Consider the following 14,573-nt stretch of genomic DNA (forward strand, 5'->3'; position numbering starts at 1 on the left):
ATTCAATGCAAAGGTAATTTATTGCTCGATGGTAAATGTGCAAACATTGGTTCAGTTTGAAAGCCGATTTCCTTGAATCCCGATGTAGCACGACCCTGCTTTTTTCGCGATGACATTTTATGGACCTCAACGATCGCATAATAATGGGGCCGCACTGTCATTTATTATCATTATGAAGTATTATGTACTGTACATAATTGTATGTGCTATCCTGTACTTTTATACGACAGGCAGCGCTACAACGGCTACGACATCACTCGGTGATGTGACTTTTTCAGCTCCATTATAATCTTATGGAACCACCGTCGTATATGCGGTCCGTCATTGACTGGAACGTCGTAAAGCGGCGCATGACTGTGTATATATATATATATATATATATATATATATATATATATATATATATATATATATATATATATATATATATATATATATATATATTACAGTGTGTGGATGTATGTATGTATCATCTACTCTGAGAGGATTTCACCTTGGAAGTTGAAACTCTCAGGGATTATTGAGGGCACCCTGAAGTTGTTTGTGCAAGTTCTGTTTGATTCCATCAAGTTTTGAAGAAAAAAAAAATCACAGTGGTCTGTTGCATATACATCGCCCAAATATAAAAACATGTCAGAAGAACGCGTTACATGCTTGGAACAAGATCACCCATAGTGTGTACTCTGCTGGTATACTGTATGTAATATTCCACAAGAGTGAAGTGAAGCTCTGAGGTTTCATCCGCCTAACCAGTAAGCTACTCGGCTGAATTACTTGCGTCTTATAAAAAATTATCTTATCTATTTGATGTCTAAATGGTTTTGCTACCATGATTAAAATGGTTGCCTGGGCCTAACATCCTTCTGGCAAGGTATTTGAGATCCGAGTGCACATGGCCTGTTTTAGTCCCTGACGAAGGCCCCATACCAGTCCCTGTTGTTGAAACCAAAAATGATGAAGGCCACCCTTGTCTTGGCAAAAAAAAAAAAACAATAAGAAAACTAAAGTTGGGTTGTCCTTTTGCATTTTCCACTCTGCATGTCTAAATTTTGTTGATTGTATAATTTCAAAAAAACAAAACGCATTGTATGGATATATCCAGTTGTTCCCTGATAAATGGTTAACATATTGTTTGTGCTGTGTGTTTTTCTCATAATGTGAAGCCTTTGACAGCATATGTATTTGGCTGCATGTGTGGTACTATACATAATCCCATACTGTACTTCAAACCTCCTTGTGACCCACAGCTCGGGCTGGGTTAAAGACAAGGCCGGGTGCTGGGTAAAAGATGAAAATGCGGAGTTCGACTCTGATGAGGATCAACCACCACAATCACAATCGTCTTGACACTACTACCGTATCCGATGCAAGCCCCCACAAACGAGCAACCCAAGTATAAAAATCAATAAAAATGGTGTGATACACACCACAATTACCAGTTGGTTATTTTATGTAATCGCAATGATTTCCCTGGCTGTTCATGAACAATATTCCGATAATGCTCCAGCTGCACTGGTCATGATTTTAACTTCCCAATTGTGTAGTGATTATATGTGGGCATGTGGTGGTGCTGGAGGTGTGCCTGTTGGCTTGCAAGCACATGAGTTGTACGTATGGACTCTGTTTTTAGGGGTTTTCTTTAACACTGTCTATGAAGCTGTTATTGTTGTGAAACTTGAAAGTTGCTTAAATAACAATTTTTGTGATGTGAACGTGAACTTTTGGGGAGTTTTTTTTTTTTTTTTTTTTTAAATCTTTTCATTACCACTTAAAGCTTAAGGGAATGAATATTTGGAAGATTAACGTTTCATGGAGAAAGATGTGAGTTGTGAAATGAGGGACACGGTGAACGATTGGTAAAGTGCAGGATGCTAGTGAGTAAAGTTTGACGGCGCTTATTGTTCAACCCATTGGAGTCCTTTTGGCGCATTTGTGTTTGCTTAGGCAGCCGGTGGGTGTAAGGGGAGAGTGGGGGAGAAAAAGGTGGGGGGGGGGAAGAAGGGACACGGGTCGGTAGTGCTGCTCACCTCGCAACGAAACCCGAGCCAGGCAGGCTTTGTGGCTCATGTGATGATTCATCATGTGCCAGTGCTGTTTTGTTAGTTCTTATGAAGTTTAATGGCACTTATTTTATCACCTGCCATGTGTAGTCACAGTTAATGTTGTCCCTTATTTGCAATTCCTGTTGATGGGCTGCACCCGCCTTTGAGCTGTCTAATCTGGGTGTGATTCACAGCCGAACTATAAACCGTCATTCTGGTACTCTGCAGGCAGGATGGTACATTGATGAATGCGCCCTTTTCGGAGTGGACGTTAAGCTGGCTTTCCAATCCACTTGCATTCATTTGTGGACATCAATAAATATACCGTGGTACCTTGTGAAAAAGAGTAAGCTATTGTGTACCTACACCAAAGGAAAATTCTAAATTTGTGACTTGGATCTTTGGAGGGAGGAGATTACTTTGTTAGTGTCATGCTCCCCCCCCCCCCACTTTTTTTTTTCGAAAGACATTCTCTTTCTCCAATGCAGAGACTTTCATTTTATCCAATCCATTAGTCATTTTCTCTTTTTATCCCTACACTTGCTGGGAAGGGGGCATATCGTCCAGCATGGAACTATAGCCTCAACCCTGAATTCTCAACTTCGTTGGCAACACTTTTGATGGGGTGGAAGGACAAGGCCTGTTGCTCTCACAAGACTGACAAGTTGATGGTATTTTAATTATTTTATTTGTTTCACAACCTCTCCGACGATCTAGCTCCTTGGCTTTTTTGACCCAACAACCATTCCCAGTTCCTCCAGCATGTAAAAGTTTTCTCGGAACATCCTCCTAGTCAAAATCCAGGCTTTCAGCCCACCTCCACTCTTTTGTTCCTCTTTGCTCCTATTTGTGGACCTGCCTTCAATCACACGTTTCCCTCCGGAACTTGAAGCAAGGGTTGCACCACCATCTTATGTCATACCCCATCCCTACCCGCAATTGTATACCCCCATTAACCCAACACTCTTACTTGCAGGTGATTGTATTACCTCCCCTCATATATGTATATATGTATATACATATATGTGTGTATATATATATATATATATATATATATATATATATATGTATATATGTATATACATATATGTGTGTATATATATATATATATATATATATCTGCTTTTTCTGTTAATTAATGTGCCCCAGTGTCAGTAAATTCACCTTCTGTCACCTCGTTCTTCCATGAACTTAGATGTTTCATACAAAAAAAGAAAAAAGTATCGTTATCAAAGGCAGGTGAAAAAGAGAGTTTGTCGATTTTAAAAAGAGGCAGAATATTCAGCAAATACACACCAGCAGCCCTTGAAGCAGGAAAACCTTGCATGTGAGCCTTTTACTCAACCCCCCCCCCACCCCTCCCTTTTTTCTCCTACAAAAAAATGGTATCCCATTAACTTGGTGTCTCTTTGACAGCAGGATTATCAACGCTGTCGTTAAAGACACAATTAGGCGTTTCTCTTGAAATGTGATATTTGTGAAAATGTCCAAGAGGCATCTATTCCAGACCAAACTTTTATAGGTACAGCTGTTAATCAGTTGAGTTCACGATCTCCACCATAAATTACACGCACGCAGGCGCATGGGTGGGGGTGGGGGGGTGGAGGGTATATATATATATGTATATATATATATATATATATATATATATATATGTATATATATATATATATATATATATATATTTCTATATATATATATATATATATATACAGCTCTGGAAAAAAATAAGAGACCACTCTTCAAAAAAAATTAACTCAGCATCTCTACATGTATGGCCATTCATGTAGATTCCATCCAAGTGTCTGTTGAATTCCAACACAGGCACACCTCATTCCACTGAGTGAGGTACTGGTTTGGTGATCACCTGAACCGAATCTTATTTAACAAGGAAAAGTATAAAACCACTGCTGTGGTCATCACTATCCTCTTGCAATAGGACCAGCTGGATGGCAAAAACAGTGCTAGTAGTACCTCAAAAGTAATTGGAATAAAAAAAAAACTATTGACCATGCCAAAAGAGTTGAAAAGAAAAGTTTTGAGTGAGGAAAAGAAGGGTTCAATTCTGGCTTTACTGGCAGAGGGATACAGTGAGCGTCACGTTGCTTCCAGCCTTAAAATTTCAAAGACGGCGGTTCATAAAAACAAGGTAAAGCAGCAGACATTGGGGACAACGAAGCTACAGACTGGCAGAGGGTGAAAACGACTTTTCACTGACCAGGATGACTGCCAACTTATTTGAATGTCACTCAACAACCGTAGGATGACATCAAGTGACCTACAAAAAGAATGGCAAACGGCAGCTGGGGTGAAGTGCATGGCGAGGACGGTTCGAAACAGGCTCCTAGGGGCAGGGCTGAAGTTGTGCAAAGCTAAAAAAAAAAAAATCCCTTCATCAATGAGAAGCAAAGAAGAGCCAGGCTGAGGTTTGCAAAAGACCATAAGGATTGGACCGTAGAGGACTGGAGTAAGGTCATCTTCTCTGATGAGTCCAATTTTCAGCTTTGCCCAACACCTGGTCAACTAATGGTTAGACGGAGACCTGGAGAGGCCTAAAAGCCACAGTGTCTCGCACCCACTGTGAAATTTGGTGGAGGATCAGTGATGATCTGGGGGTGCTTCAGCAAGGCTGGAATCAGGCAGATTTGTCTTTGTGAAGGACTCATGAATCAAGCCACGTACAAGGTTGGCCTGGAAGAACACTTGCTTCCTTCTGCTCTGACAATGTTCCCCAACTCTGAGGATTGGTTTTTCCAGCAGGACAATGCTCCATGCCACACAGCCAGGTCAATCAAGGTGTGGATGGAGGACCATCAGATCAAGACCCTGTCATGGCCAGCCCAATCTCCAGACCTGAACCCCATTGAAAACCTCTGGAATGTGATCAAGAGGAAGATGGATGGTCACAAGCCATAAAACAAAGCCGAGCTGCTTGAATTTTTGTGCCAGGAGTGGCATAAAGTCACCCAACAGCAATGTGAAAGACTGGTGGAGAGCATGGCAAGACCCATGAAAGCTGTGATTGAAAATTCCATAAAATATTCCATAAATTCCAATCAGGATCCAACTATAAACTGTCATCCTGGTTTTTCACAGGCATAGTGACTCATCAATGTGTGTGTCATCTCTTGGATGGACGATAAACTGGGTGTCACAGCTGCTGGAATCCCTCACCCCTCTCTCTCCCAACCCTTCCCCCTCTCTCTCTCACCCCTCTCCATCTTTCCAACACCAACTTCTCTCTCTCTCTCTCTCTCTCTCTCTCTCTCTCTCTCTCTCTCTCTCTCTCTCTCTCTCTCTCTCTCTCTCTCTCTCTCTCTCTCTCTCTGACCCATCCCCTCTCCCCCACCCCTTTCCTCCTCCCTCCCTCTCTCTCTCCACCACTCTATCTCTCTCTCCCAATCCTCCCCTTGGTCCACACCCCTCCCCCTCTGAGGAGACGAGCATGTACGAATCGTATTCGGGGTGAGCCAACCGGTGGGGTGCAAAGGTTGCCGCATGTACAAGCATGTATGCATGAATGCAAGCAGACCTTTGCCAGGAAGATAGCTTGGATTTTAAATGCTCCACCCCACGTCTCAGTGTGTCTCTGTCTGTCTGTCCGTCTGTCTGTGTGTACATACGTACGTACACATGCAAGTTGTGGTTGTCGCCTGCTATCTCCACATGGGGTAGGGAAGTTTCAGTCGGTGAAATGGAGACCTACCAAGTGTCAAAGTATCCACCTCCATGTGTGTGTCGTTGATTGATATCTACATATGCTGGTTTCAGAATGTGAATTGGAGTCCTCCCAGGATGGGCTCTAAGTATCCACCTTAATTTTGGTAAGTGGTCACGATTCATGGATCAAACTGTGAAGTTTACTTTTCTCAAAGTTTTATTCCGAGGGCTCTTGAGGATCGTCACTGTGCCCCGCACAGCTTCCAACTGTAGTTTGTTTGTTGTAATATTACCAGGGATTGTTTTTAATATCTCTGTGAGGTTCTTATGCCAGGTGTTGGCTGAATGGTTAAAGTGGTGTGCTTGGGATCCTAGGATCCTGAGTTCAAATTCCACTTTTCTGTTGAATTGATACCAGGTGGGGTTGACTCTGCCTGTCATCCTGAGGTCGGCAAAATGAGTGCCAGCTTGCTGGTATCCTGTGTTGGAGTGGCGACACGTCCAGGATTGCACCCAATAGCCAAGGAGACTGCTTAGGCTGCACCAATGCTCTGCACAGAGTATGGTCCCAATGGATGGATGTGAGGTTCTTCGTCATCATTCCTGTAGCTCCAACTATCACTGATACAATTTTGGCATTCTTCAGCTTCCCTCCCAACTGTTTCACTTCATTCTTGAGGTCTTGGTATTTGGTAATTTTTTGATTTCTGCATTGTTTAGTCCAACATCATTGGTGCCAACACCTCAATTATCAATTTATTCCTCTCTTTTATTTTTTTTTGTACCTAAGCATGATATCTGGTCGCAATGCTTTGTTTTTGATGTTCACGCTCGATGGGATCATTAGGTCGTACGTGAGCGGTACTTCCATGTTTTCAGTGTTTGCTTTTGGTTCATGTTCCCACAAATTTTCTGGAACTGGAATATCAAAGTTTTGGCAGATGTGCTCGTGGATTACTTTACAAACTCTGTTGTGTCATTGTGTGTAGAGCTGTGCTGACATGAGTTCTTCTTTTGTGTGTGTGTGTGTGTGTTTGGTTTTTAAGCATAGCATATCATTCTCTTTGCTAACACCAGTTCCACCCCTCATCTTTCTCTCTTTTTTTTTTTTCCTTGCTCCACCCCAATTATTTTATTATGGTTTGAATTTGGAACGGTAATTTGTGGACTCCCATATAATTAATGAGCATAGAAAATTATATATATTTAGATATGCTCTTCGTTGTGCTTTCATTTGGTGTATCTTGGACTTACGTATCTCGTTTGGAGAGCATGATTAAACACCCCAGATACAACACCAAAGATGAACACTTGTGAGGGAGGTGGAAGGTTGCTTGTTATTTTCTCAAGCCATGTTGGTTCGTTGGTCAAATGGTTCCACTTTATACCGGTAGTTGAGCCGATCCGAAGTCGTAGAAAACATATGGAAAGGAGGCATCTCTGTATTTGCTTCCTCACGCTGTGGGGCCATGTTTGAGCTGGTTCACACAGTGGTGGAAAATTGGGGGTGGGGGTGGGGGGGAGGGCAGTTTTGCTAAAAAAAATTTAATGTAATAAGTAGATCTTGTTTTAAAGTAGAAAATGGAAGTTGTGTTGTTTTAGCTCAAGCGAAGGAATGGCCACCTTAATAAATAATGGCACTTCTCGACCATCTAGATTTATTTTCATTGCAAACAATCACTCAGGTGACTGTACCTGGGGATTGGGGCAGGGGAAAGGGGGGGGGTGGTGGGGAAGGGACATGACATTGATGGACAACCTTGCATGCCTTGTATTCCAGCTTTAGGCCATATCGAGTTAATTTTCTCCTGATACATAGCAAAAGCCTGTTTATTAAAATTTTTGCTTTATATTATAATTGAGGCACATGTAAGCAGTTTTGTACATACTAAAAAGTTTGTTAAACAATGGCATGAATATAGATAGGAAAATACTATTCCACCAATAGCATTGCCTTTACGCCTTTATTCACAACAAACATCGAAGAGCAGCTGTCGAGGTCACCCTCTGGGGCTCTTCAGCTTCAAAGCTGGTTCTCCATTTTCTTCCGAACAATTGGCTGAACATTAGTTGCATTATCTTTTGATCGTTGTTGACTTTTGGACTGCCGTAGACCCGGTGGGTAAATCGGTGTGCCATTCTGGGCCGGTCAGGCTGGTTGAGTCCATTGAAGGATGACTGCAGACTCTTGTATTTTGGCATAATATTGTGTCCTGGTCGGCTTCTGGTTCTTTGGTGCATTGAGAGTACCTCGACTCTCGGACAACCATAAGTAGCATGAGCCCAACAGCAAGAATTGAAATACTGTGGGTTCTTCAACATCCACCACCACCCAATGCTCATATCAGACGGGCCTCCAGCTTAAAGTCCATCCATATGAAGAACAGAGCGCATTCACACAATACCCTTCATGCGAAACACCATAGTTACGGTTTATAATCTGGTCAGAAATATAATCTAGCTGAGAAAGATGCCGGGTAACAACACCAAGTGGATTTCTCTGTAATCTGTGTACCTAACATGCAGCTCTTCAGGGGATCTGAATGGAGGGATCATTTGCTGGAGGAAGATTAAAGACTAGTCAGATTGTGCTTGTTATACCGATTGGATGTCCACATTGATTTGACTATGAACTCAACATATTTATAGACATAAGTTCTTTCTCTTTCGTTTAAATAACGCTCGACTACTCTCAAGATTGGATGGCATTACCTTAGTGTGCCACGCAAGATGTGATGACGACACATTGATCAGCATGTTTGCGTCCGCCACCAAAGGTGGAAGGAGGTTATGTTTTTCACTCCTGTTTGTTTGTCTTACTTGCAAAATCGAAGATTTTTTCAAGTATATTGGTCAGTCGATTTTGTAATTCTGTCTGTCTGTCGCCTACAGGTCACAATTTTAAACCGATCTTCACGAAACTTCACCACATGGTAGAGTTTGTCATAAGGAAGATGCACATTGTTTTTGAGGCCAAAGATCAACAACCTGGGTGAGATTTCTAAAATCCTCAATTTTCATCCAATTGACTTGAAATTAGAAGAGGATTTATATTTCAGGTCACTCAATTCAACTCGCCAATTATTTTTGAGGTCAACATTGACCAAAAGGTCAACATAGGCCGAATTTCTAAAATTGTCAATTTTCATCCGATTCACTTGGAATTTTAAGAGGAGTTGCTTATTTGATCATTGAATTCAACCACCAATTATTTTTTGAGGTCAAGTTTGTTTTATGGATTTTGCAAGTATCGTGCTCTGCACGACGTAGTCTTCTTGTTTGTTTGTCTGTTTGTGTGCAAGATAGATATCTCAAAAAGTTGTCAACAGATTCAGATGAAATTTAGTGGGTAGGTTGGATGTGTGACAAGGTTGAGCTGATTAGATTTTAGTGAAGATCCGGATTGGGCTCCTAGAATTTTTTTTAATGAAATGGAAGACTACGAAGGAACCGGAAGAAGTAAAGAGGAAGGATAGTGTCATCAGGAGGAACCTGGATAGGATTCGGGTTTCAGCCGCTACTCCACTACCCTCAAACCCATCCAGGCACAGCCAAGTGAGCCTTACAGAAATATTTCTGCAAGAATTCACTTCTCCTGAGAGCGATAGATCAAGAGATTCTTCACCATTGAGAGAATGGGCCAAAAATATTACATAGCACGATATCTCAAAAAGTTGTGGACGGATTTGGACAAAACTAAGTGGACAGGTTGAGTGTGTGACAAGGCCGAATTGGTTTGATTTTGGTGGAGATCTGGATTCGAGAATTATTTTTATTTTTAAAGTGATTCTTTGTCATTGATCGGACCAAAATGTATTGCACCCGATATGTTCTCGTGGATCAGGCATTGCGTAGTGGAGGTATGCATTCTACCGAGTGCCCTTCGCCCTTCTAGTTTTTTTTATTTATTTCTCACTCTAAAATGTTTGGTAAAAGTTTATTAAAGGCTATGTATTATTTAAATGGTCAGGTTATTTTGCCAATGTTGCAGTGACATGTTCGCTGTGTTTTTGTAATCTCTGAGATACCTCTACCAGGCTGTACATACAGTCTCTTCTGTCTCTCCAACTTGAGAAGCACTTTGTTGATGTTATAGGTAAGTACGTTTTCTACACCGCAATTCACGCAGTATTTGTGTGTTTGTGGAAAGTCATTTCCTCCCTCTATGGGACTTCTCCTTGGAGCCATCTACTTATTACATATGTGTTTGGGGGTGGGGAGGTGCAGGTGGCATGCTTGGTAAAAAAAAAATATGTGTATTAATAGAGAAAACAGAGAGAATGGGGTGGGGAGGTGTTTGGACAAAAAATAAAAGGTTAGGAGAGTGTGGGGAAAAACAGTGTTGAGAAGGGAAGAAAGCTTCAACATTGACAATCCAACTCCTTTCTCACCCAGAACACCCTACCCTCACATCCCTGCTCCACAACTCCACGCATCCCTATATTGGCGACATTTTCTTGCTTGTCTAAAGTTGCCCCCCCGATGTATTTAAGAGTCAACCACAAAGGATGCACTGGTTGGGCACCACTTGTTGACCAGAACAGTTAGAGCCGATATTGACGTGTACGTGAAGGTTGTGTTGTGATACAAGGCAAAAATAAGTAGTTAAGATTAATTGAATGAAAATATGTGAGTGATGTGGAGAAATCATGATAATCTTATCTGGAATATTAAATTCCAGATATTAAAGGTATGTATTGTCTGTCCATCCGCCTCGTTTTTAGACTTCTCCTGCCAAACCTCTGGGCCGATCTGCCTGAAATTTGGCAGTAACGTTCCTCTCCTGACTGGTAACAGGAATTGCAAAGCTTGTTCCAGTCACATGACTTTAAGTAAGACAAAATGGCCGACTTAGTAAATTTCTTCAAAAATCTTCTTCTCCAGACGCACCAGTCAGAATGTTACCAGATTTGGGATACAATATTAGGCCAGGCTCCAATATTTTGGTGAACCATCTTTCTGGAAAGAAATCTAAAACTGTTGTTATCCAAAGTGAGAATCGCTTAGATTCCTGAAAAACTCATTTCCAAAAACTGCTCTTCTGATACCAGCATACCCAACAATCCAATCAATCCCATTTTTTTTCGGTCAACTCTAACATTATTATGAGCATATTTTCATCAGTAGAACTTGACACGGCAATGAAACAAATGAAACTTGAAAAAGCCCCTGGTCTTGATGGTATTCCAATCGAAGTCTCGCGACTTCCGAAGGGAACAAAAATCTTTCTGTAATTCTGCAACGAAACATATCGATGAAAGTGCCCTCCAGAATGGGGGAAAGCAGGCATTGTGCCAATACCCTTGAAAGGGAATTTAATGCTTCCTGAAAACTACCGTGCAATAAGTTTAACTCAAACAGCATCAAAAAATTTACAATCTCCTCCTAAATAGAATTCACCCTGAATTAGAAAAGATCCTACGCACGAATCAAAATGGTTTTAGGCCCCTTCGATCTACATCTTCTCAGCTCTCAGGTACATCATTGAGGAAGTACGTAATCACTGAAAAGAGGCTGCTATCATCTTCATTGACTTCAGGAAAGCCTTCAACTCCATTGACAGGAATAAACTTTTCCAAATTTTACATGCATATGGCATCCCTGAGTCGATTGTGAAGGCCATATAAATTACGTATAGAGATACCTCGACAGTGGTATTACCTCCTGAAGGAGAGATTGCACCTTTCCAAATCGACAATGGAGTTCTTCAAAGTGACCTGCTCACTCCTTACCTGTTTACCATTGTCTTGGATGATGCCCAAAGAACTGTGATTGAAAACTTGGATGGATTAACTCTGTCCTGGCGTCAAAGTAGCAGACATCTAGCCCAGCATATTTCTGACCTCGACGATGCTGATGATATAGCGCTCCTTTCAGACATGTTAAGCGAAGCTGAATTCCGACTTCACAAGGTTGAAACTGCTGCTTGGTCTATTGGGCTTGTACTCACTGCTGAAAAGACGAAGCATATGCACGTCAATCCTTCTGCTGAGTGTGCTCTACTAGGCCGGGGGCCAGTGGGACCTACCTTGCACCCCCCCCTGCGACAATTTTTCACTGATACCACAGTGTTCATAAAATCCCAAGTATCAGAAAAAAGATGTTCCCAGAAAAATAACTCATTTGCACTTTGCTTTATTAAGCTGGTTCCATGGCAACCATGGCATTAAGCTGTTTCCATTTTTGCATGTAATTAAGCTATCCAAACATTATTCTACACTACATCTCTGACAACAAAGGAAAGATGTTCACTCTATTCCTTGACCCTCCAAACATAGGTGTAGATTCCTCATTTACAAATTTCCATGCACCAGAAGTTTGAGATATTTACGAAAATGAGAATTTCCATAATGGCGGATCCTAATTAGCATATCAATGCATTTAAAATTATTTACACTACTTTTACTCAAACAGAAAATAGTTCTGTTTCCCTTAAACACCAACAGACATCATAAGTCGCAGTTATGTATTATATCAGGCCCAGGTAATTAATTCTATTGATTAATCTGATTTTGCATGATTTTCGAACGATTCATTGTGCTTTGTATTTTATGCTAATTAGCCTACTTAAAAAAATTCAAAAATTATAATATATTTTTTGCCAACCTGGCTCGTATCTGGCAACACTTAAGTAATGTTTTTTTTTTTGACAAAAAACTGACGTGTTTGGTAATTACAAGGAAAGAAAATGGAAATTCTTGCATTTTTGTGGGAATTATTGTCTTTAAGTCAAATTTAATTAATATGCGAATGAGCTAATTAGCATAAACAAAATACATTTTAATACGTAAATGTATAAGCTTTAATTTGACACCAATTTTGTGATTTTATGTTTATATTTGACACAGATATTGACATTTTGCCGATCTTTATGAGATTCGTATATTTTTGATTGGTTGCCATGGAAACAGCTTAATAAAGCATAGTGCAAATGAGTTATTTTTCTGGGAACATCTCTTTTCTGATACTTGGGATATATATGAACACTGTGGTATCAGTGAAAAATTGTCGAAGGGGGGGTGCAAGGTAGGTCCCACTGGCCCCCGGCCTATACTTACTGTCGCCAGAAGTACGATAGAGAGAGAGAGAGTGAATGACTTTAAATACCTCGGCTCCTCTACCAACACGCAGCATGACTTAGAATGCAGAAAAGCTCAGGCTTGGGCAGCAGATCACACCCTCATTAAGTTTGGCGATCTCCAATTCGTAGACGGAGTAAGCTAAGCGTCTTCAAAACTACAGTTGAGTCGATCCTCTATGGGTGGGAATCCTGGACCTTGACCCAAACATTGGAGAAATCACTGGATGGTACCTACACCCGATTGCTTCGAAAAGTTTTGAACGTTTCTTGGCAAGACCATATCAGTAATAGGGATCAATATAGTTATTTGCCCCACATCTCTGCTATTGTGAGGGAATGCCGCCTTCGCCTTGCTGGTCGTGTGACGCGATATGAAGAACTTGCAAAGAAAGTTCTACTCTGGAGTCCTGAAGAATCACGAAGAAGGGGTCGCCCTCACTACTCTGTGAGACATCATCGAGAAGGACACGAGATTGAGGGGCATTAATTTAGTCAATGCTATGTCTCATCGAGAATCCTAGAAAGATCTCATCATGCCACCACAATAAATGGATGATATAAAATAAAAATTAGGCCAGGGAAGGGAAGTTAAATTGCAGAAGTCATGCTGATCATGTGACCAGGAAGTGCGTCAAAATGGCCGGCTTTGTCAGTTTTTGGGAAAATCACATAAATTCTTTCAAAAATCTTCTCCAGACTCACCAGTCAGAATGCTACCAAATTTGGGTTACAACATTAGGCCAGGGCCCTGATAAGCTACAGGTCCAGTGTTCCTATTTTATTTTCCTCCTGGGTGTTCAAGACCCTGAATTACTTTGATGTCAGTACCTGTGCTTCACAGAAAGCCTCACTGCAATAGGGAGTATAGGACAGCCCAGCTGATCACATGATTTCAAAAAAATCCTAGAAACTCTGGGTTACCTCATGCCACTGAAATTTCTTAGTTGCATCATGCAGCACATGAATCTCAGACTGCACATTCAAACAAGCATAATGAGTCAGTCACTCTATACACACAACCTACTTATTAACACCAGTACATTATTGTGGCAGTCGTCAGGCTGGCCCAGTTGCCTGGTACAAAGGCGAGCAACTCCATCAAAGCGGTCGTGGTGGCCAACTGATATTGTGTTCCGAGCCAGATTTAGGGCCTGTTTGCCACAATAACTTACTCCTGTGGAAAACTCGCAAATCAGGTGACGTGCCAATCGGTGCCATGCATTTGATTACACTATTAGCAATCTGAGCGAAAATTTGTCAGACACAAGCACGGTCTCGTACTGGGTGATAATCGATCAAACCCAATCTGTCCTCTAACGGATGAGTATTACTCCTGTACTGGCAATCAACATTCAAATTCACCCAGAGACCAAGTGTGTTGAAAGAAGAAAAGGGATGGGAATACACAAGGACAAGCCATGCAATTATGAATCCCCGCAACCCATATGCGCACCCCTGCTACCCAACGAACGAACAGAGATCCTTATCTATTTAAGCCTTAACGAGCCTATTCACACCTCAGTAGAGACAGAGAGAATCGGACAAGACTGAAATATCTTTACTGCACCCAGCAAGACTTAGCTTGGTCCCAGTTGGAGATATAGCCTTGCTGTGTACCAGTCCGTGCCACAGACCGATCTGGCAGAAGAGTGGGGAGTGGGGGCATGTCGAGAGGCTATGCTCGGTTGATGCATGCTGTGGATAATCCCTTGGAGTCCGTGTGTAGGCTTTGTAGCAACCCCACCCCCATTGCTTGCGTCACACCCTCTGCCCTCACCTGCATCCATGAT

At 41.5% G+C, this 14,573-nt stretch overlaps 1 protein-coding gene and 1 long non-coding RNA gene across 3 annotated transcripts in view; both read left to right on the forward strand.

Moving 5' to 3' along the window:
• Positions 1 to 2,386, forward strand: part of SCNM1 (sodium channel modifier 1) — a 34,282-nt gene extending 31,896 nt beyond the window's left edge. Inside the window, exon 7 of the mRNA XM_085892420.1 lies at positions 1,248 to 2,386. Coding sequence (XP_085748546.1) covers positions 1,248 to 1,347 — 100 coding nt within the window. The 3' untranslated portion in view covers positions 1,348 to 2,386. The remainder of the gene's footprint in view (positions 1 to 1,247) is intronic.
• A 1,389-nt stretch (positions 2,387 to 3,775) lies between these two features.
• Positions 3,776 to 14,573, forward strand: part of LOC147021954 (uncharacterized) — a 50,079-nt gene continuing 39,281 nt past the window's right edge. For both annotated transcript variants that reach the window (XR_015061019.1, XR_015061018.1), the window contains exons 1-2: positions 3,776 to 5,507; positions 8,595 to 8,694. This is a non-coding gene — a long non-coding RNA (uncharacterized LOC147021954). The remainder of the gene's footprint in view (positions 5,508 to 8,594; positions 8,695 to 14,573) is intronic.

This window comes from Eptatretus burgeri, chromosome 8, assembly GCF_056783735.1.
Source record: "Eptatretus burgeri isolate ZD-2024b chromosome 8, Ebu_testis_v1, whole genome shotgun sequence".
Classification (NCBI taxonomy): Eukaryota; Metazoa; Chordata; class Myxini; order Myxiniformes; family Myxinidae; genus Eptatretus; species Eptatretus burgeri.